This window comes from Zootermopsis nevadensis, unplaced genomic scaffold, assembly GCF_977971745.1.
Source record: "Zootermopsis nevadensis isolate Lab colony 2312 unplaced genomic scaffold, Znev_1.0 Znev_ptg000024l, whole genome shotgun sequence".
NCBI lineage: Eukaryota > Metazoa > Arthropoda > Insecta > Blattodea > Termopsidae > Zootermopsis > Zootermopsis nevadensis.
Genome location: NW_028259156.1, coordinates 11,942,329 through 11,965,237, shown reverse-complemented (window position 1 = coordinate 11,965,237; position 22,909 = coordinate 11,942,329). Strand labels below are relative to the sequence as shown.

The window sequence follows — 22,909 nt, the reverse complement described above, 5'->3', positions numbered from 1 at the left end:
AGGCTTGTGAAATACTGAATGGCGATCATAAATAAAAGTAAGAAATCTCTATGAAACATAGGTAATGCTACAAATTAAAAACAAAGTGATGGTGTGAAAGTCTGAGATTATTATACCTGACAAGTTTAATGTAGTCTGAATCTGAACTAGTAAACATTGTGCACAAATGTATCTACAACTTTTTAAATTATTAATTGATAGTTCCTGTTAGTTTCCTACAGAGACTGAAGCATTTGAAGAAAGGTAGCATCATAAGTCTTCTCAGAACTTCTTTTTTTCTATCATTAATCACAGAATTCAAAAATGAACTTTACCTGTCATCCACTATGCTCTTAACAATCAGTTCTTCAGAGATTAATCTGCACAATCTAGATAACATTTCATAGAGGTGAGATGGGGTTTTACAGGAACTGGATGCAAAGGAACTCTGCCATAGCAACAAATAGCCATAAATCTGATCCAACATATAATAAATAATTAGTAATGTACACAAACTACAATGCAATTTAATAAGATGATTTAAAAATTGAAACACCCAGCAATAAAGCAGAAAACTGTATTGATATCATGGTTATGTAAGGAAATATGATTAAAACTTCCTACTGATGCTTCCTTCATACTGCTAAGAATAAGATGTGAATCCCATCACCATGGTACTTGAATTCATACATGTTAAGATACAATGATGCTAAAATTGAAAGCATAACAAAGCGACTGCAACCAAATATGAACAAAGCACAGATACTCACTTTGGCAGTTTCTTCCGTTTTTTGTTTGTTGGTGGCAAAAGGTGTGATTGGCTCACTAGATGCATGGCTGAGGAAGGACTGTAGAGGCCTGCATCTATGAGGGCAGCCACAAAGCGATTGAGCGAAGAAGACAGATAGATACAGAGGAAGAAAAAACACAGGAAATATGTAAGTTAGTTGTTAGAGCATAATTAGTGCCAAGACACAAAAGGCACTGAGAAAATAATTATACAAAGTTAAATCAAGATATAAATTGCAGGGCCAGTTGAGCACAATTAATAGTGTTTGAAAGAATAACATTTTGCTTGTCTAAAGATGTACTTTTCTTGAATTGTTATGAAATATGTTTACCATTTTCTGTACAATGAACCAACAATAATAAATGCCACTAAATATTATTATTGACATAATAGCAAACTGAAAGGTTTATCAGCTGGTCAATAAATTCATTATTAAAAGCCACCACTCACCAGATGAATCATAACTTCATAGCTTATTTTTTTAAGATCCACCTACACTTACGTCTTCCAAGTGTCTCATAATTAAAATTAATTTTGGATTGCATTTACGTCTATCATATGTCCACAAAATTAATAAGACAACTTGACCTTTGTTTACTAGCCCTATAAAGTGAAAAATTTTAAGTTAAACTGTCTACAGATACACCTTCTACAATTTTCAACCAAAATTATAGAAAAATAGAATGAAAACACAAAATTTCACTTTATTCTTACTGCACTTCACATGACATGTTTACTTGCATAACAGCAATGACAATCTATAGATATCTGAAAAAAAGTCACTTTCAAGAATTTCTTGATTGTCGAATGACTCATCAACTTCTCCAGGAGGACTCTGCTCCAAGGAGTTAATTAACTGCTTAGGCATGTGAACGTGAGGCCAACAGTCAAGCTAGTCGACTTTGGCTCTCTGGAGCTGTTACGCCACGGATTTAATTTAATTTAACTCCTTCAGAGAACTCTTGTTTGCCTCTCCAAGCATAAGAACCATATGTTAAATGCTGAACCTAACAAGCCAAGATCAATTAAATGATGATACGTAACAGTTAGTGATCCATTTTTGTATATAACTTGCTGTGGTACAGATACCTACTACAGCAATTTTACCATAAATAATCTCAGAGTTTTCACACAGTCACCATTAATTGCACAATTATTGTTAGCATCTTAAAAAAATATTAAACATTTTATAACTTGCTGTGGCTGTGTTTCCAAGTACCACCAAAATTTGATACAAATTATACCATGATGTCAACCATTTCACAGCAAGACAAACATTACGAACAAATATGTATTACTAATGTTTTGCTCATAAATGAAGCAAAGCAGTGACTTCCTCCATCTGTGATATCAGAATCAGTTGACATCTATGACTTATTGCACTTTAATCAATCCAAAAATTGTATTTATCTGGTCACATATACCAAAAATATGAAATAAGATCTTTCAGGGAGATATAGAATCTCTAAAATGATATAGACTCAATGAATATTAACTTATTGGAGGATTATTTTTATATAAAGATTAATTTCTTGGCTACTTCTGTATCTTAATTTTTATATATATTTCTGTCTCTTGCAGTGCATAGTAAAAGGAAACTGAAATACATACCTGCCATCATGTGTCATCCAACTTTCAGAAAAGACTAGTGCTCTTATGACAAAAGTGTTGCAACATACAGCAAACAGTGCACACTGCTTAGGTACATTAAAGAACACAGACTGAGCACATGGCCAATACACAGTTATTTTTTTAAACCAGGCTCTATAATCTTATTATTAGTTTGAGGTTGGTCTTAGATTTTCTCTTCCAAGAAGACATGAATGTAACTTACATTTAAATCTACTGCAGAGACATTGTACATTTTACATAAACTGAAGCTTTCAAAATTCCTGTAGGTCAGCAGTTTCACCTGCAACCTAACTTATACTTTTCTCAAGTTTTCCTATTTATTTTAATGGAGGTAAATATGTTCTCATCCATTTGTCATTCTTCCCTTCTTATCTACTTATACACTGTATAAAACTCTTGTCATTAGCAATTCCCATCACCATGATAGCTAAGGAAAACTAAACCTGCTAACAGACTTTCAGAGCATGCTAGACTGCATGAGTGATAATCATTATATCAAAGGACACTGTTGTGTTTAATATGCCAAGAAATGGTAATTTTAAGACAAGTTAGGAAATCTATATGTTATATAACAATTCTGGTGGGTTTGAAGAATTCTACCTCTGTGAATGATGCCAGTGGTATCTGGAGCCAATGATCTTTACTAAATTCCACGTAAACTCCAAATGTCCCAACATTAGTGTCCTAATTATGAGTCTCTGACTATTTGCAGGGCAATATTTCTTAACTGATGTCCTTGGCTTATTATAAAAAACATGTTTAAATTTGGAACGGTCAGGTTGTTGGCCTAACGCACCCTAGCCTGGAGGTGGGGTGGCTTATAGCTGTTTTATATTTTACTGCAGGTTAAATATGCATGATCTTACAGCCATATTACATCAGGCATTGCAATGTTAATATTTCACAATACTTGTATCTCAACATATTCAATGGTCAGAATCTAATGAAATACTCTCCTGTTACACTTGAAGCACTACATAGCAGGAAATTAAACAATAACATATGAATCAGACAAAAGAAGTTCATGAGAGGATTATGATTAAGATGGACATATGAGTCTTCTTATCACTTTCATTTTGCTTATGGGTATACGCATGAATTGGGTATGTCATGAAGTGATTACGATTTCCATACGAAGTGTAAATCCTAACTGTATCAAAAGCACAAGTATCTTCTAAGTACTGGAAAAAAAGACTGTAAATTTCATAGTTTTCATGAAAATTATATTTATAGAAAATAAAGTGCAGGCAAGAGCCGGTGCAGTGGCCATGCGGTCTGAGGCATGGATCTTGTGCGCCTGGCCACTGCAACCATGGGTTTGAGACCCACTCAAGACATGGATGTTTGTCTGCGTCTCTCTGTGTTTGTATAGGTAGAAGCCTTGCAGATAGGGCTGATCACTCATGCAAGGAGTTCTACTAATGTCCAAAAAATAGATTAATCATAAAAACCTCCAAGAGAGGTAAAAAACAGATCCTGCGAATGCGGGACAAATGCAAATGAAGAAAATGAAAGTGCAGGCAAAACTTATATGACCTTAGCAAAAACAGCTCGCTTTGGATATGACTTTCAGATGTTAGAAAATTATGCGATTTCACTTAGTTAAATCTATTCATACATTCAGATAAAACTACAAACAGACCAGAAATATTTACTGTTTAAGAAATATATTTTTATTTATAATATTTAACCTAATGAAAAACCAATCCACATGCAATTTCCAAGAGATCAACAGGCAATGCCAAAGCCATGCTGTCCTACATATCTGACACAGAAGTCTCCACGTACTTAACTCAGTGCTAACTTTCTAGTAGTAAACTTACTTGAAGAGGAATATTTCCGCTTTTTGTAGCGGATGCCACCAACACTACTTATTGAGGCAGTGTTTTCCATGTTGGAGATGGGTGCAGTGTTTGAATTTATGTGTATCTGGTCAGCAGATGAAGCTGCAATCCCCACGGTACACTGCTTGGTGCCACGACAGGCTTTCAATTGTGCCAACTGATCTCGCAGATATGAACGTTCTCCATCTGTCAGTGCATGCACACGGTTCCATTGCTCAAATGGATCTATGAAAAAGAAAGTGGATAAGCTTGATGGATCTATTTTAATGGGATTCTCTATCTGATTCACAGTTTAAAATTTCACTAATTCTCTCAACAGTTATAAGACTATTGCAAATAGTTGGAGGAATAGGCTGTAGCAGGGATAAGAGAACACTGACACCATTGCCAAAGTTTGTCTTTAACTGAGATTGTGGATGGTAGCAATTACAGGTTTTCTTCTTTGGATTAAAGTCTGAAGCAACTTCATAATTCATTAGTTCACAATGTCACAATTTCTTTTGTAAGAAACATTTCTTCTGCTACTTTAGTTTATTCGATGTGAAATAACAAAAGCATAGTTACCCAGATAAGAAAGCTAGAAGAAAATAACATAGTACCTTCTTTTCAATACCACTTACTACCAATTATGTTTATCACTTAAGAAGCCATCTGACATGGAAGAGCATCATTTGCACTGCTCTCATAGCTACAGGCAAATCAAGAATTGAATAACTGTGTAAAAATGTACAGAAGCAGTACTAAAGCAACAAAAATAGCTGGCAATCGTTGTTATTGGTAACTTTGGATGTAAATTTGGCACCAGATAGGAGAAAGGTTGACCATCCCCATAGCACTATAGCTACAATTGTTTATTAACCTTACAGTGCTAAAACAGTTTAAAAAAATAACCTTCTATTTGGAAGGTTCTGTTTCATCCGCTAGGAAATAAGGAGTGAGGTTTCTTATAATTCTACAATTACAACTAACAAAAGCAATCTTGGTGAGATTTCACAAACATTTTCAGTAAAACACTGCAGTCTTTATTTCATGTATTTTATGTAGCTGCGGCTAGAGCAAATATTAATTTGATAATTTAATTTCATAACCAGAACAATGAAAGAATACAGAATCTGAAATTAGTTTCACTCTATAATCAAATAAAATACATAAGAAAGAAAAGATGCCCATTCTAATCAAAACAAATTTAGAGCATATACAGGTTCAGTTTAATCAACTTTTGTTAGGTATAAATATGCATGCATATTTATCAAATGCTTCAATGAATGAAAGAAAATTATACATGCAGATTATGCATTATCTTACCAATTCGGAGATTATAAAATGTGACGAGACCTGTGACAAACTCACAGTAGAGGAAGTTATGAGTTGCATTGATGGTCCTGAGACATGAGTATGTGTTGTTGTTAGCATTCATACAAAAGCAGAAGGGACCCTCTGGAAGAGATACAATCTTTAAGAACTTTAGATATAATTCAGAATTTTTGACGCAGACTTTAATTTAGACATATCATTGGTTGTACTATACATAAACATCTAAATCATGAACAATGACTAACTTTATAACTATTACATTTATGTAAATATACTTGTCATATTTTCAATTATCAATATGTGAATCATCCAGGAGAAGAGATATAAGCTGGGTGGAAGAATATGAAAAGTTAAGTTTCAGTATCATAACAGGAACTTCCATGGTACAAAGTACTGATGTACCCAGTAAGAGAAATGGGAATTTACAAAAAAAAACATCTTCCAGTAGGGATAATGGTCACGTGCTAATCCATTCCTGTTCCATGTCAGTAACAGATTCAAAGTAACAGACACAGAAAATACTCCCCACCACTAATAGACATATATTTTTATTTCTCAAAGATTCTACAATTATCTTAAAATGTTTATTGTGGCTTGGATATCTGATGGAGAACAAGCAGACTATTTTGACAACTGAATTACGATGTTTCATCGCTGTGTGATTTGGAAGATACCTTCTAAAAGCAAAGATAAAGATGTATGCTCAATCTATAACATATCTGTTGAACTAAGTGGTCAAGTTCTCAAATGCCATTCATTAAAGAACATGGAATGTTATGCTCCTATTACTTGCACTGATAATGTGGCAATTCAGAAACACTATGCAATATGTAGAAAATTAGGTATTTACAGTTTTAGTGAAAATAAAGTATACACGCAAAAGTGTTTCTTTGAGCAGCCAAGGGTTTAACAATATAAAGTCACATATATCAACAATTTTTATAAGAATATTTTTTTAAGTATTTACTGTCTCAAAATGTGGTATGTGGTTTTCAAGTAAATATTACAATTACACATTCATTGTTTCGTTGCTATTACCTGTCCACAAAGGTGCTGTCTTCCAGTGATCATTATCATGATTAAAACAATTCATTTTTTCTGCCAGACATTCTTTCTCTAATTTTGCTTTTTTCTTGAGCTTCCGTTCCTTCTTCTTCAGTCTTTCTTCTTTAATTCTTCGACGGGCTTCTTTTGCAATTTCCTTTTCCTCATGCCTTGACAGACTGAAATTTATGAATGATATGCATGGAATTATTTTACGCACATACCAAGTGATGAGATCAGTATGTAGACTGGAAAGATCTTACCTCTAAGAAACAAGTAACAATCCTGTACAGACTGCTAAATAAAACACTACTATTTTCTAATTCTTACTTACTTTTCAAGTACATTTCACTGTTCTGTTGTAATTTCAGTAATTATGATTGTAGTAGTTATGGGGAAATATCATTGTTGTGGTGATTATGGAAGTGGTAGTTGTGGCAGTAGCAATGAGAGGGATGGTGTTCATGATATGGACACAAAAATTATTGTGGTTAATGAGAAGACAATAACAAATCACTGATGATAAAGATGTTGATAGTTGATATGTGATGGATTTGTGAAGTAATCTTGACTACAGTAAACCTCTGTAAATCCCTCTAACATAACACCATAAATTTTAGAAGAAGAAGAAGAAGAATCAATATCTCTGTTATTTTGTTATGTACTACATCACATATAGAGAAAACATACTGTACTGATTTTAATTACTGATGGCAAAGCTTATATTCAATTTCTTTTGCGTCGTTTCTATGGGATATTATGCTTAGACAATAACATATTGTTTCCCATCTACAAAATTTCTGGTGTACTTGGTGTATTATGTGGTCACTTCCATTACACAAAACAGTGTTTGTGAAACAAAATTGAATTTTCAGCTTGTTCTGTTGCTTGCAATGGTTCTGCGCCAACTCAACAACAATATTTGAAGTGTGAAAATATCAGAAATGGACAGTTTTGGTGATGATGAATAAAACACCCAAAGTTTCCATTATATACCCAAAGGCACAGTAGGGGACATCTAATTTTACTCCTACTGTTCTAATCAGTGGCCAAGGATTACATGATTTATTGTTATGACTTAATTGCCTGGCTGAGGTACTCACATATCAGGTTCACAGTAACAAGTGTGCTGGCCTTGACCTTCAGGAAGAAAGATCTGCTTGTTGCTATTACCGCTACTGGTGCTGCTATTGATATTGTTTACATTCTGGATTCCATACCCAGGCCTCTGAGGATGATATACTGTTACATCAATACGACTGGGACCTAAACCACCAAGCTGATTCCAAGAATAACAAAGTATAAAATTTTCTTACAAGTATGTAAGTATATACAGCTGTAAAATAACAATTTAACGTTTAAATAATTTAATAGCCTTATAATGACATAAATAATAAATGAATGGTATACAGACTACTGGATATTATCTAAAAAAATATTTTGATGAATTTAAGCATAGACCAAATTTCACAGAAATTCATCCAGTGGTTTGAGAAATCATACATATGTACTGATAAATACACCCTTCTCCACTATACACTCAAATTTTATGCACCATGTGCAGAAAGCATTTAAACATGAGCTCACCTTGTTTTCATTGTTTGCAGTTGGTTTTGGTAATTTAACTCTATGTTGTGAAATTGGCTTTGATGTAAGATTCAGCATAACAGAGCTTTCTGTTGTAGGCCCTTCATGGATGTTTAAATCCAGATATCCCAAAGTAACTTCAATGGCAGAGTCCACATTTACTGATTGATCAGTCGTCAGATTTGTAGGATGGCTGATGTCAGGTCTAGAAGTTGGAGAGAAGTGATGGTGCCGATGGTGAAATCTTGAATGTTCAGTGGTTACTAATGTACTAACCTGAGAACCTTCAGTGTCATATTCATCAAACAGTGTTTCATCAAACTTCTTCTCACCTGGTGTGTTTTGTGTGACATTTTCTTCTGTTGATACAGTGACTGTTGCATGTTCTTTGGCTTTCTTCTTTCCTCTATGATGATTTCCCTTATGATCATTTCTATTGTGTTGATCTTGCGAGTGTTTTGTCTGGTTTTCAAAGTGTCTCATTTCTTCTTCAATATTTTTGGTTTCTGTTACTGTTTCCACACCTATTTCCTGATTGTGTTGTACTTTTCTAATGTTTGTTATATTAGAATTTTCTATTCCTTCTTTGTCATCTACATCTACTTCTTCCTCTTTCTCTTCTTCTTTTTCTTCTTCTAATAATTCTTCTGTTCCATCATTACCATCTTCATCTGCATCTTCAAGACTAGCATCATATGAAGTAGTATCTAGTGGCCGTTTCTGACGAAGATGGCGCCTAATTTCCTGAACATAACAAATTATGAATGATTTGATTTAAAATTTGAAAACTGCACCTCAAGAGTTAAAGCCATTTTTTGGCTTTTCAATAGTATAAATTATATATTACAATGGGAGTAATGTAACAAAAGTAGAGTTTTAACCTTTACCATACAGAAATAGGAGATATAATGCCAGCCAGGGTCAGGAGTTTAGTAGCATGTTACAGAACTGCGCAGCTAACTGTTCCACACATAAATCATGATACACAACTGAAGAGGGTTAAATATAACAGCACAGAAAGAGTTAATTATACATGTTTCGGTGGAAGTAGGTCCCTGATGCAGAATATTATGATCATTAATTACCTTTAGTGCTTCTACTTGAGCCAGAAGCTTGCGGATTGCTCCATCAATATTGTTCTTAGAGGTTCTCCATGTTGGTAGATCTTTATACACTGCAGCACTACAATTTACATTACGAGTTGGTGTCACTAAACAGCCTGCAAGCTGAATCATGTTCTCTGCACTGGAGATGTTAGAGTTAGAATCTTCAGCAGCTTGAGAGACCTGTCATATTAGAATGCCATCTTTATATTCTAAAAATGATAAGTGAATAGAGAAATTCATGAAAATTAATTTCCAGCTAATGATGATTTAACTTATATTTAATTGTTACATTATTTTATTTTAATGGTTCCATAACATAGGGACATTATCTTTCTTTACTGTTACATACGAATTATTTCTGCTGTGCAGGGTAGCAAAATGTTTGTAATGTAAAACACTGTTCACCTGGATGTACAGTTTGCTGGTAATAAGTTCACATTGCAAAAAATTCAGCTGTATACAATGAAGGAACTTAACAAATTCATGTTTTAAATACTAATGTAGACGTAAGCAGTATACGAGGTGCGATCGAAAGGTTTCAAGACTGCGCGTATAAAAACCCGTACACTTATCTCAGGTATTAAATTCATCCATCACCCTCGAAGTAGTTCCCCTGGGAGTGAACACAACGATCCCAGCGCCGCTGCCAAGCCTGGAAGCATCCCTGGAAATCTTTCTTTGTCAGCCTGTCAAGCACCATCTGCGATTCTGCCTGAATCTCTTCTATCGTCTCAAATCTCCTTCCCTTTAGCTGAATTTTCATCTTTTGGAAGAGGAAGAAGTCACGCGGAGCTTAGAAAGGAAGTTGGGGTCGGTTCTTGCAAGAACTTTGAGCTCCTGACAAACGAGAAGTCGATTCTGCTTCTGGTCCTCAGACAGGATGCGTCGCATGTGGAGTTCTTCCTTTAGAATCAGCTGACAGGTCCCATAGCCTATCCCAACAATGTCGCACAAGTCGTTGATGGTACGACGTCGATCTTCGTGAATGGCCTGCCGAATCTTCGTAACATTTTCGGGCGTTGTGCTCGAAGATGGTCGTCCAGAACGCTCGTCATCGTCGACAGAGGTTCGGCCATTTTTAAAACGTGAATGCCACACAAACGTTTGTGCACGACCCATTGCGGACTCCCCAAATGCTTGCTTTAGCATTTCATAGGTTTCCGTAGCCGTTTTGGCGAGTCTTTGGCAAAATTTGATGCACACGCCATTCCGAAATCGCAGGAGGGTCGGTGTAATGCACTACCAAAACGCCCGTAACTAAGAAACAAATGCTAATTCGATGATGCCGGCCGGCACACTGATTCACTATGAATGTAGGCCGCACCCCCTAGCGGCAGAAGCTCGTACTACATCCGGTTCGCCCTCTATTGACACAGTCTTGAAACTTTCCGATCGCACCTCGTACATATTTATTTACTCATTATTTACTTATTTATATATCTACTTATGTATATGTGCAGGAATAAGATACTGCAAAAATGTTTACATTCTGGAAATTTGATGACTTACAGTCAACACACTGTCATCTAAAATACTTTGCAAAGAGCTCTGTCTCTGCTGTGGATTAAGCTACTAAGTAGGTTTGTGAGGTTTGAGAGTTTTGTAGTTTTGTACCTGAGACTTGACCAGGAGTTTGAAATACAAGGTTATTCATAATTCCTTAACACATTACAAAAAATCACCAGACTAGAATGGTGCAAAGGATGGTAACATCTGACATGCCAATAGAAAGAGAAACTTTTGAGCATTCTATTTTCCAGTGTGAGAAATCCCACATTTATGAAGTGGTCTAATTTGATAAAGGCATATGTTAAATTTTGGTGTGGTCAGGAACCCCCACACACACACAGGACTAACACTACCTCTGGAGGCAACCATTTATAAATCCAAGAAAAGAAGAAGAATAAAATTTTTGATGATTTCTGTTCAACATCAAACATAATTCTGTCTCATATGAATAAATGGTTTACTGCTAACAAGCTGGCCCTAAATCTAGATAAAACAAATATAATAAAATTTATAACAAATAACTCACCACAGCTTGCTTTAAGTATTGGTTATAATGGGAAGTATATACAAGAGTCAATAAACACAAAATTCTTGGGTTTGCAAATTGATAATCACCTAAATTGTACTAATCATATTGATAAACTGATACCTTAGTTAAGTGGCGCATGTTACGCAGTTAGATCTCTGTTGCATGTCAGCAACACTGACACACTCAGATCAATATATTTTGCCTATTTTCACTCTTTAATGAAATATGGAATAATTTTTGGGGGAAATTCATCAAACATCAAAAAGATATTCACTTTACAAAAGAAAATTGTTAGATTATTGGCTGGTGTAAAACCTAGGAATTCATGTAGAAGTCTGTTTAAGAGATTAGAAATCTTAGCTCTTCCATGTGAATACATATTCTCATTAATGAACTTTATTGTAAATAATCAAGAACATTTTCAAACTAATTCTGCTATACACCGTGTCAACACAAGGAATAAAAATCAGCTTCATAGACCAATTGCCAACCTTTCATGTTTTCAGAAGAGTGCATATTATGCAGGGATTAAAATTTTCAACAGTCTACCATCTGATCTCTCAAGTCTTGTAAATAAAAAGGCACAATTTAAAACAGCATTGAAAAGATACTTAATTACACACTCCTTTTACTCTGTCGATGAATTCCTAATGTCTACAAGTAAGTCGTAATTTATCCTTTGTTTGTATTTTGTGACATTTATATGACTTGTATTTGTATAACATGTATTGTATTATTATGACTTATTCTACATCCTATTGCCATCTGACTAACTTATGGATCCATGGAATGTAATAAAGATGTATGTATGTATGTAAAAATTACTCAAGGATATTATCAAATTTTATGATGAATACTAGCAAATGTCATAGCAAACAAAGAGTCTTCTTATTTCAGTATAATTAACTATTACCCACCTGTAAACCATGCAGTTCCTTCTCAATGTCCTTTTGAATGTCTTTCATTATGGAGTCAGTGACATGTTCCAGTGTGTCACGTTTTCCCCTCCTGTTTGCCTTACGTACTTGTTCACTGTTATAGCGATCAATTAGGTCTGCCATTGTTGCTGAGTCCACAGTACTTGAAGCCTGCCTCAGAAAGTCTGTTAAATTGAAGTCTGCTGTAGATGGTTTTGCCTGAACCGTTCGAAGGAACTTCGGACGGTAGTCTTTAATGTCCTTGTTTACATGCCCCCTGCAATAGTAAGAGTTTAACAATCCTCAGGAGAAGTTTAACCTGACAGAGGAAGAAGGACACATTCCTTGTCTGCATTTTTATGGTGGTCACGTTATAATTATATTTATCTGATGTTACATGAGGGGCATTCCAGAAGTTTCTAGCATACAGTCTGTATATGCTACATATATGTCAATCCAACAGAAACATCCATGGGCACTTTATATACCTGATGCAGTATTTCCCTGTTTTTATGTCATATTACACACAATATAGCCATGATGTTTCATTAATATGTCTGTCAGTTCCAGAAGTAACTTTCTTGGCCTTCCACAAAGTTGGCAGTTTCTTTCGTTGGACTTTCAGCAACATGTATGCATTTGATACAGCTGCTTTGCAAGAAAACATGGTCTTAAAAAACCAATTTTGGGCATTTTTAATTTGTTAAATTAACTAATATATTTTAAATATCAGGACTGAAATTATTAAGAAACACTCTTCAAGAGGAAAGTATAATTGGCTGTGCATACCTAAGAAATTGCCGTTGCATTCTTCTTTCATTCGGTTCGAGTCTTGTGTAAAAGAAACCAGAAGGAGTGAAGCAAGCACATTTTTTTCTTCCATTACTTCCTCCTCGTGGGTAAATTGTGCCCTGGAACTTACATTTATGTTTGCGCCACCTGCAAATAATATTACTTATGCTGCAACTGCTTTCTTTGATCATCTGACATATATGGCTTCATATTTCAGGATCAGTTACCTGCTTCCTTCTGTGATACACTGCCACTTCTGTCCTGGCTTACATGGAGCTTGGTATTCAGGACTTTGACATTCAAGGGCAATGCGTTCCAACTTGTTGGTCACAACTCCAGATGGAACTACTGGTAACACTTGGTTATCAAGCTGCAAATCAGGCCCTTGAGGGCGTAATAGTTAACAGATTGTTAGATTCACAAATATCTTTTTTTCAGTATGTATACAGAGTATGAGTAAAGTCAAAACATGTTTTTTCATACATTCTTAGTTTTAGTGGTTTCATTATATTATAATATAATTTTGTTAAACATATATATTATAATAATTTATGTGCTTACGAGACAAAAGAGGGATGTCTTCCAAAGATGGATCAAGAACAGGAATATGCAGCGCATTAGATGTGTCATTCAGACCACTTTCATCCATTGACAAATTTGGGTATTGGCTTGTCAGAGGTGCAAATGTTGTTCCCAGTGTGGCGGAAATGCCAGTACCATTGCCGTTCTCTTCACTTTCAGATCCTGCAGCAATTTTATTCAGCTTAGCTTGGTGCTGAGGTTTCAGTAAATGTAACTTGGCTTCAATTGACTCAGGTGTTTCACGCCTCCCACTACTGTACAGATTTTAATCAAATACAAATAAATAATTAGATAGTATATATTCATACAGAATTCTGTTGAAAATATGAAAGAGATGATATCACTTGGGAGACCTCAACATAGATAGGAGGTTAATATTAAGTTGGATAATAAAGAATTAGGGTGTGGACTAGACTCAGTCAACTGAAGATAGGATCTTGTGGCAAGTTCTTGTGACAACAGAAATGAGCTTTTGAACTGCATAAAAGGCAAGAAAATTCTTGACTAGCTGAACAACTATCAGCATCTCAAAAATACCTCTGCTGCATGGAGACATATATTTCCAAAAAATGATGCCTGTTGATTCACATGCACTTCACATCTGAAATTCACACAGCAACATAAAATAAAAGAAAGGAATAAAAGATGAAAATTAAAAAGAGATAAAGGTGATAAAGATGAAGTAGTATAAAAGTAATACAGGCAAAACATGTAACTTAGACTTGCATGCTCAAATCATGAAAGTAAAATTTGTAAATCGATGTGCTTTAAAACAGGCAAAATATTTGAAAGGAATATCATGCACAAGAAACCTACCTCTCAATTAGGAAAGTATCAGGCCATTTAAATTTCTTTCTTCTTGCTGACATTTGACCATGTTTGGGACTGAAAAATCGAAAACAATTTTACCAAACTAGCATTATATTACTACTATACTGTAATTTGTTTGATATATAACTACAAAAGTTACTAAATATGTAAGCAATCAAAAGTTGGTTTCTTTTCCCTCTTTACATTTAAATCTGAAATTTAGATAGCATTTGTATTTGTTTTCTAAACCAGGTAGTATTAAAGCAACATAAGTAAAGGTAGAAAAAAATATAATATTTTCTGAGAATTAATACACTTCATGACTGCATGGTTTTATATATTTAAGTAAAGAATATCCAAAACTATACAGTCCTTGAATTGATCAAGAATAATAACACATGACAGATGTTACAAAATTAAACAAACAAAGGTGAATATGAAGAGAAGCTGAAGTTAATTTAAATAATTTACATGTTCATTAATTCAAACATTTGGCCCACTCGTAAACATATCAAAGGTTGAATTTGATGTCCTACTAATTTACTTACTTGCGATGTAGCAGTTTAAGAAATGACCTGCCATCCATATGAACAGGGATCTCAACTCCTGCAATGTCCAGGAATGTCGGAGCGAGGTCCAAATTCAGAACAATGTCATCAATGCTGAAATTCATTGTTTCAAGAATTATGATAATATACATTTTTGTTACAGAATACTGACATAAAAACTGTTTTTCTATATCAGCCAAACAGGGTTCCTTAACCTGAAATAATCACTAAACAGTAGTTATTTGGGAAACTAAAATACAAAATATTTTATGTTTTATACTCACATTGTACCAGGTTCAATTTCTGGGCCTCGAACAAGAAATGGGACTCTGACATCAAACTCAAAGGGAAATGATTTGCCTTTGACAAGGCCAAACTGACCAAGATGGTAACCATGGTCTGATGTGTATATGATGTACGTGTTGTCCAGCTCACCAAGCTCTTTCAGCTCTTGAAAAATCTAAAAGTGCAAGAATACAAATAAGAATCTGCATTGGATAGTTAGCTTACAATTGTTCAGGTTACATGGCACTGAATGACATACTGACCGAAGACTGTGCATGACAAATCAAAAGTGCCATGAGAGGAAGCAATCATAGCCTACTGCAATTCTTCCACTGTTGACTCCAGGATAAATTCAAGCCATGAACATTGTTCACACTGACCTAATTTAATATGTATCATGTGCCATGAAAGTCCATTCTAATTGAATGTAAGACTCACAGTTAACTACTCTGAGAGCTAAACAATGGTACAGCCATAATTTTATTTTCATAAAACGAATCCAAGATACAGATAGTATACTGCATACATGGAAAAAAATTATTTTTCCATACTTGATTATACATTTTTTTTGTTATCAATCCTAGGATTGGTCCGCAACCCCATTTCAAGTTATTTCTTGCGAAGATACCACGGTGGTTTCGCCTTGCCTTCCGTGGCCAGTCTTTATCCATCAAACTGGAAGAGAAAGGATGCGGACAGACATCCATCCCTCGAGTGGGACTCGAACCCACGGTCCCAGTGGCCAGGCACACGAGGTCCATGCCTCAGACCGCGTGGCCACTGCGACCGGCTTCATTATACATATTAAATATATTTTAAGATTATCAAAATATGTTTCAAATTAAAATTATAAATCTTAGAAGATGTTCATTCTATTTCTGTGACAAAATCAAATCAAATACTTTTTAAAAAAATAATTTTATGTGGCCTGAATTCCCTAACAGAGATATTATGGCTAATTTGGTCCTAATTTAATTGCTGAAAGTTGGTGAATAGTAAATAAATAACACTGACCTTTTCAACTGCATCATCAACACTTTGCAATGTCTGCAACCGCTTGGTCATAAGAAGATCAGTAAACTGTCTGTGGATGGGCTGCATTCTCTGTGTTACTTGCAGGATCCACTGCTTGTCTGGATTGGGGGCATAGTCATACGTTGGAGTGCTGTAACATGTCGCCAGGTCTCATGGAAACAAACGGTGCTTGTTATGGCCAGGGATAAATTTCTTTTGGAATATGGGGAGTGCAGTCCTCTGTGACGACAATCACAGAACTATGGGTTTCAATAACCTTTTGAGATTTGTTTGGAGACGGTTAATTGAATAACAGATATATTAACATTTCTTCTTATTCTGCTTTCCTTCCTTCAGTTTTTGCAGCATGAGTGTAGCAGAAATGAATCCAAGAGTGTTACGATTGATGATAAATAAAGAATATGCTGGCCACACTACCATGTGTTCAAATCTGAACGTCTTTATTAACTGGATGTTATCAACTGCTCAAGGTCGGGTTGATGAATAGCAAATAGTAAGAGATTCCATTTCTAATATCCTGCACTCCAGAATATTATCATGTAATGAACACAATTTAGCAGGAATAAGCTTTAAGTATATAAAATAGAGTTTCATGTGAACACCTGGATATCGTCATGTATTCAGCAGCCTGTTCAGTTTTCTTTCAGTATGACCTCTGAAACGTTGGTAAACATCGACCAGACTACACAGCGCAACAACCCAGAGACAGAAATCTTCATACTCCATCGCCCTGATGACGGAGGCAGTATGACCTCTGAAACGTTGGTAAACATCGACCAGACTACACAGCGCAACAACCCAGAGACAGAAATCTTCATACTCCATCGCCCTGATGACGGAGGCAGTATGACCTCTGAAACGTTGGTAAACATCGACCAGACTACACAGCGCAACAACCCAGAAGACAGAAATCTTCATACTCATCGCCCTGATGATGGAGGCAGTATGACCTCTGAAACGTTGGTAAACATCGACCAGACTACACAGCGCAACAACCCAGAAGACAGAAATCTTCATACTAAGAATCGCCCTGATGATGGAGGCAGTATGACCTCTGAAACGTTGGTAAACATCGACCAGACTACAGAGCGCAACAACCCAGAAGACAGAAATCTTCATACTCGCCGCTGTGAAAACCTCAAATCTTACAAATGTACAAACTAATTTACAAACAGATCAGACATGTCGAGTACCTGTCCTCATAAAACAAAATGCTATTTTATCAGTCTGCGATTAAAAAAAGTTTTGAATCACTTGCGTATAAGACGCTGTGATTGAAATGCTGCTTTCGGAACACGCTTGTAGGAGTCGTAGAAGTATGAGATTCCTTTCAGAGAGACGACAGTTTTGTGGGATTTTTAATTCAGTCGCGTCGTCGTCTTGGCACCTGTGTGCAACAAAAGAATTGTGTCTGCTCATTGACCTTGTCCTCAACTTTCAGACGACAGAAAAGATCATTTCTGTCACTACAGTTATACATCTCAGTCGTTGACTGAGGCACGTGCGATGCATTGTCAGGGAAAAAGCAGCGACGGAAGAAAGTTTTCTGAACTCTCGGTATCTTCCGAAGCCCATGCCAAAAGATTGTCATTAAAACGTCCATACAGACTTCAGTTCTCGAATAGGCATATATCTTAAAGCTTTCACAGATTTGTATAATTTAAAAAAAGTTTAAAATTTGCTCCACACGCTTCATTTGTTATTTTGCATACCTCATACTTAATTGGCCTTCTTTCGCCTTTATTATAGTATGGCCCGTCAAATTTGACGGGAATAAACCTTTTTGTGTTGGAGAGAAGTATAATTTAAAATATCTTCGCACCGTACAAACGGCGTACTCGTACACTCAAGCGAAAGGACATTGCCTATTGTATTAAGAGTATATAAATTTATTGTAGGGAAAGTAATCACACTGCACAGACTTCGATTTTAACAAGAAATTTTTGAAATGAAAGTTTGAAATCTTATTTAGATCTATGTTTTACGTCGTCTACCAATTCTTTTAACAACTAGTCTTTTTATTAAAATGATATCTAACGTTTAATTTGATGAATCAAATTCTCCCAGTCACTTTTTGTGTAAATCTCTACCAAAATTAACCCAAATACATTCAGTAGTTTCACGGATGACACATTCGGACGAATGAAAATCCCTTTATACTTCGCTTAATGCACTTTCTTGCAAAGAACACACACACTCGTATCGGCCAAGTTAGCTAATAAGAATAACAAAATGGTAACCGGTTCGGTGCGTTACAACGACCGTCTATTGCATCTGCCAAGAAAACTTTCTCGGGCTTCATGTGACTTACAACTCTTTTAAATGCGTAGGGTAGCTCGCCGAGTTGATGCTTGGTGGCAGACAGAAAATGAAAGAGCCGCCCGCCCTAAGCAAATTGAATGGCAGAGGGATGCAGAAGGGAGGAACATCTTAACTAGTATTTGGACGATAAAACTGCTTCTAGTATTACACTTTTCTTGCCTTTCTTCCCCCCCCCCCCCTCTAAAGGAACCATAAAATACGGCTGTTCTACCCACTAGTTCACGCAGTATAAAATTGTCATCACATGCCGTAATTTATAGACAGTAAAATATCCTCTAGACCAGTGGTATTCAACCTTTTTTTGTTCGCGTACCCCCAGATATAATTTCTCTTCAACTTCGTACCCCCAAAGTTGTTGGTGTATAATTCAAGTTATACATAGTATATAATCTACATCTATAATAAATTAAATAAATTACATTACTGATTATTCAGTGTTTATCATAAAATAATATATATTTTTTTAAATTTCACTTACCCCCGGGGGTACGCGTACCCCAGGTTGCTACCACTGCTCTAGACTACGTTCTTCACGACGACTATGAAGTGGACATATATTCTGGGCGGCAGCGATAGGACGCTAAATTCTGATTGACTACTAGCAGTGGATGCTATCATAAAAAATGTTCACCCGATATGTCTGTTCTCACCGCAAATCAAAGACAATAAGAGAATCTGTTAAGTAGACTAAGTACGCGTAGATAAGTGGCGTTGAGAATTTCGCAAATCCTTTGTCAGAAACGACAGATTACTGTTTCCGGTTTCTCATTTTAAATACACAATTCTTTGTAATATATCTGCATCTGCAAATAGGATGTTACATCCGATTTTTGCTTGTATAAATCTCTTCGTTGCCTACAGTCATGCTTTCCAGGTCGGTGTGTTGCCTACACATGGCCTCATAGGCGAAAGTCAGTAAGTTGATTGCAGAGTTGCAGGAGTAGGAACAAGACTGAAGTAACATTAAAATTCTGTACCTGAACATAACACAAACGTTTTCTTCAAATGCAGTGTTTTTTACATTGAGAAAATACGATATAAATGATCGCCTACTTATCCCGAAATAACAAAAATTTTGAACATGAATTAAATACTTTTTTTTTCGTTTTCTGATTCTTTATTCCATACTTTTTGTCTTACTTCCTTCTTTATTTTTCATGAAAAACGACGTGACTGATTCAGAATATTTCTTCTTCCTATCATCCATCTAAAAACACGCAGGAGAAAATACCCAAACCCTAAGTTTGCTATTGTCTTGTACGAAACATATTTCTTCACGTTACGGGAAGAATATTCACACAGACTAAGGGTATTTATAAACAGGGAGCTGAAGATAATATTTGGGCAGGAGGAAGTAACAGAAGGCTAGAAAAAAGTAAATTATGACGACCTTCATAACTCGTACTCTTGAACCGAATATCATCAGTGTAATCAAATCAAAGACGATGAGACAGAAGGGACAAATAGTGTGTATGGGAGACATGCAGACAATATTTTAGTCTGAAAACCCACTTAGGCGACACGGGCATAAATGGGAGGATAATATTAAAATGTATCTTTCAAAAACTGAGGACAGGCTGGATTTATCAACCATGAAAAACGGTGAAGTTTTGAACACGTGAGAGAATGTCAGTTTCTAAACGATTTTGATTCGTGGAATTGGTTAGGAGGGTAAGTAAACTATGAAATTTGTTCATCCCTGTACCAGAGAGCTGACCGCAGCTGAGCATGGATGGGAACACGATAACACAACATCCTGCTACTGCTTGTTTCCAGAGATTCCTGTCATTCCTGTGGCCAGAGTAACAAGACAGCTCCACTATTGCATTCCAGAACATGTAGAAACCGCCATGATCGAACACCAAAATATTGAACATGACGTCCTGGTATTTTCTCGACATCCTACCCTTCACAAAGCTGAACCTTCCCATTTAAACACATGAGACTTGACTGTCATGTCGGGGGGGGGGGGGGGGGGGGACGTTATGAGCCAAGAATATGTTAGGGTCAATTCAATCGTCTAAAGAACAATTGACTGAACCTCAGTCAGTCTATTGTTTTAAAACACACACATCTTGCAAGTTCCGAACCCAGGAACCCCCAGAAAGACTGCCCTAAACATTAAAGACTTAACGGTGCTGACAAAGTTGACGCATGACCTAAGACACATTGAGACTTGTGACTCTCTGATCCTGGAATCGCGAGTTCGAATTCTATTCGGGGCATCGTTTATATATTCGCATTTTTCTGTCGATGTCAAGTCGTTGCAACAGGATTTGCGACGAACCCAATCAAGCTTCAGAATTAATTCTGAATAGAAACAGAGCTGGCAGCGTAATTCGTGACAGAAGCAGAATTAGAAGAAGACAGTAAACTAGAGATTCATTACTCTTAAAATTACGTGTCAAAGCTTATGAACGCAGTGAAATAAATTTCACGACTGTCTTCAAAGAATCTGACACGTTTTAGGGTCAGAATGAAACATATTCTTCCCGTTTAAATGAGATACAAGCTGTTACAGTCATCCATATGCCTTAGTGGACCGCTTTGAAACAGTGAGCCAATTAAATAATTCATTACATCTCAACTGCAACAATGTTAATCAGCCACATACCTAAAGATCTTGGTCAAAGGCTACCGAATCAAAAGAAGCTGGTGCTGGAACGAATTGCTGGACCCCCATGGATATAAAATGGAGTACCTATAAATTCCATATTGAATTACACATATAAACTAAATGTTAGATGTATTAGCATTTTCGAGTTCCTGCCGAGACAAGGATGTACCAAGGACAGCCGCAAGATAAAATCTTTCCCCATAAATTCGACCTCCAATTTCATCTACCCCTGTATCGGCGGCGCCATGTTGACGCGACAAGTCAGCCGCAAGCTGGAACAATGTTATAGTGCTGATTGCCAGAAGGGAAAAACACACCTACAATTCAGTCGGGTATTAGCAAGATGGATAAAAATGGATTTTACCTGCAGTCGACCGTTCGTTTATACCACAGACGTAGCAGATATTTTACACTGTTCAGATATGAGATTAAACGATCTCTGTGCATATTGGATAAAATAAACAAGAACACAGTATCTTTCAATTTCTTTGTCAGCATGTTTCATTTCAGAAACTGCTCAACTGATTTTGGTCAATTTAACATTCCACGTCTTCATTACACGTTGTCAAACAAATTTAATTTTGGGTCTATCTCTCTAATATAACTGCTACTTTTCATTCCAGAAAACATTAAATAAAAATAAAATTAATGAAATATAATATCTAACTATATGCAATGTGATATCTGTGGTGTGATTAACTTTGCAAAATTGGGGTTGTATCTGAAATAAAAAGCACCGAGACAAATGACGAATTCAACATCGCCAAGAACACATTGAAAAATACAGAGTAATTTAAAAGTCCCTGTGTGCACGCACACACATTATAGCACAGAACAGTAGCATGACTGAAAACGATTTAGTGAAAAGAATGTGGAAGAGGTCGTAGCCTATTTTAAAGTGCTATCCAAATATTTGCCTGACGGGAGTGACGGAAACCACGAATGACCTGAGGATGACATTCCAATCCGGATCCTCAGCGAATACGAAACTTGAGTGCTACGTACGTTGAATTTCGCTGTTTCTTTGCCGCGTGCTGAGCTCAGACCTTCAGCCACTCCCACGAATTTAATCTACAATTTAACAAACACGACCTCATCACGACGACTCCTTTCGTGAAACGACGAGATGCTAGGAAGAGCAGAGCTGGAATGCAGAGGGTTGGCGTGCAAGCAGTTAGGAACCTCCGTCTTCCCTCGCGCAGAAGAAGGAAGTTTAATGATCCATTTCTCAACACCCGATGAAACTTGTGTCAGGGGACTACTCCCCACAGCTTGAGGTCCCGCAGGGGAGGTGATTTCTGCGGTCCAAAGTGTTTCATTTCTTGTATCATATCTAGACCCTCTCTATCAACAGTGGAATTGATCCGCTGCCCCACAATGAATGCGTATTGGGGAATCTGGGGCCCGTGGTTTTACTTATGCGTGTTATCTGATCTGTGACGAATGTTCCAGTCTGGCTAGACCACTTTATTGGAGGAATATAAGAGGAATGTTTTTGTACGTAACACAACAGCGGCGTGTTGTTACTGTTAATAATAATATCTGAGCATTGTGGTGGGGCTGTTTGAGGGACTTCAAAATGCTGCATTTCCGCACGGCCTGCCTCTTTGACCACAAATCACCACTGAATCTGAGCTATACAAAAAGGTAAGATAAGTATTGAAAAG

The 22,909-nt window shown here is 36.3% G+C and overlaps 1 protein-coding gene across 3 annotated transcripts in view; it reads right to left on the bottom strand.

The window, feature by feature from the left end:
• The window catches only part of Sulf1 (Extracellular sulfatase Sulf1), a 94,603-nt gene that overhangs the window by 7,028 nt on the left and 64,666 nt on the right, over positions 1-22,909 (bottom strand). For 2 of the 3 annotated variants that reach the window (XM_022068468.2, XM_022068470.2), the window contains exons 7-21: positions 16,283-16,433; positions 15,268-15,443; positions 14,984-15,097; positions 14,442-14,510; positions 13,605-13,879; positions 13,271-13,427; positions 13,041-13,190; positions 12,252-12,528; positions 9,276-9,476; positions 8,191-8,934; positions 7,707-7,882; positions 6,598-6,782; positions 5,551-5,682; positions 4,225-4,470; positions 750-843 (exon numbers count right to left, since the gene is read on the bottom strand). In XM_022068468.2, coding sequence (XP_021924160.1) covers positions 750-843; positions 4,225-4,470; positions 5,551-5,682; positions 6,598-6,782; positions 7,707-7,882; positions 8,191-8,934; positions 9,276-9,476; positions 12,252-12,528; positions 13,041-13,190; positions 13,271-13,427; positions 13,605-13,879; positions 14,442-14,510; positions 14,984-15,097; positions 15,268-15,443; positions 16,283-16,433 — 3,147 coding nt within the window. The remainder of the gene's footprint in view (positions 1-749; positions 844-4,224; positions 4,471-5,550; positions 5,683-6,597; positions 6,783-7,706; positions 7,883-8,190; positions 8,935-9,275; positions 9,477-12,251; positions 12,529-13,040; positions 13,191-13,270; positions 13,428-13,604; positions 13,880-14,441; positions 14,511-14,983; positions 15,098-15,267; positions 15,444-16,282; positions 16,434-22,909) is intronic. The other variant, XM_022068471.2, reaches the window with a different exon arrangement.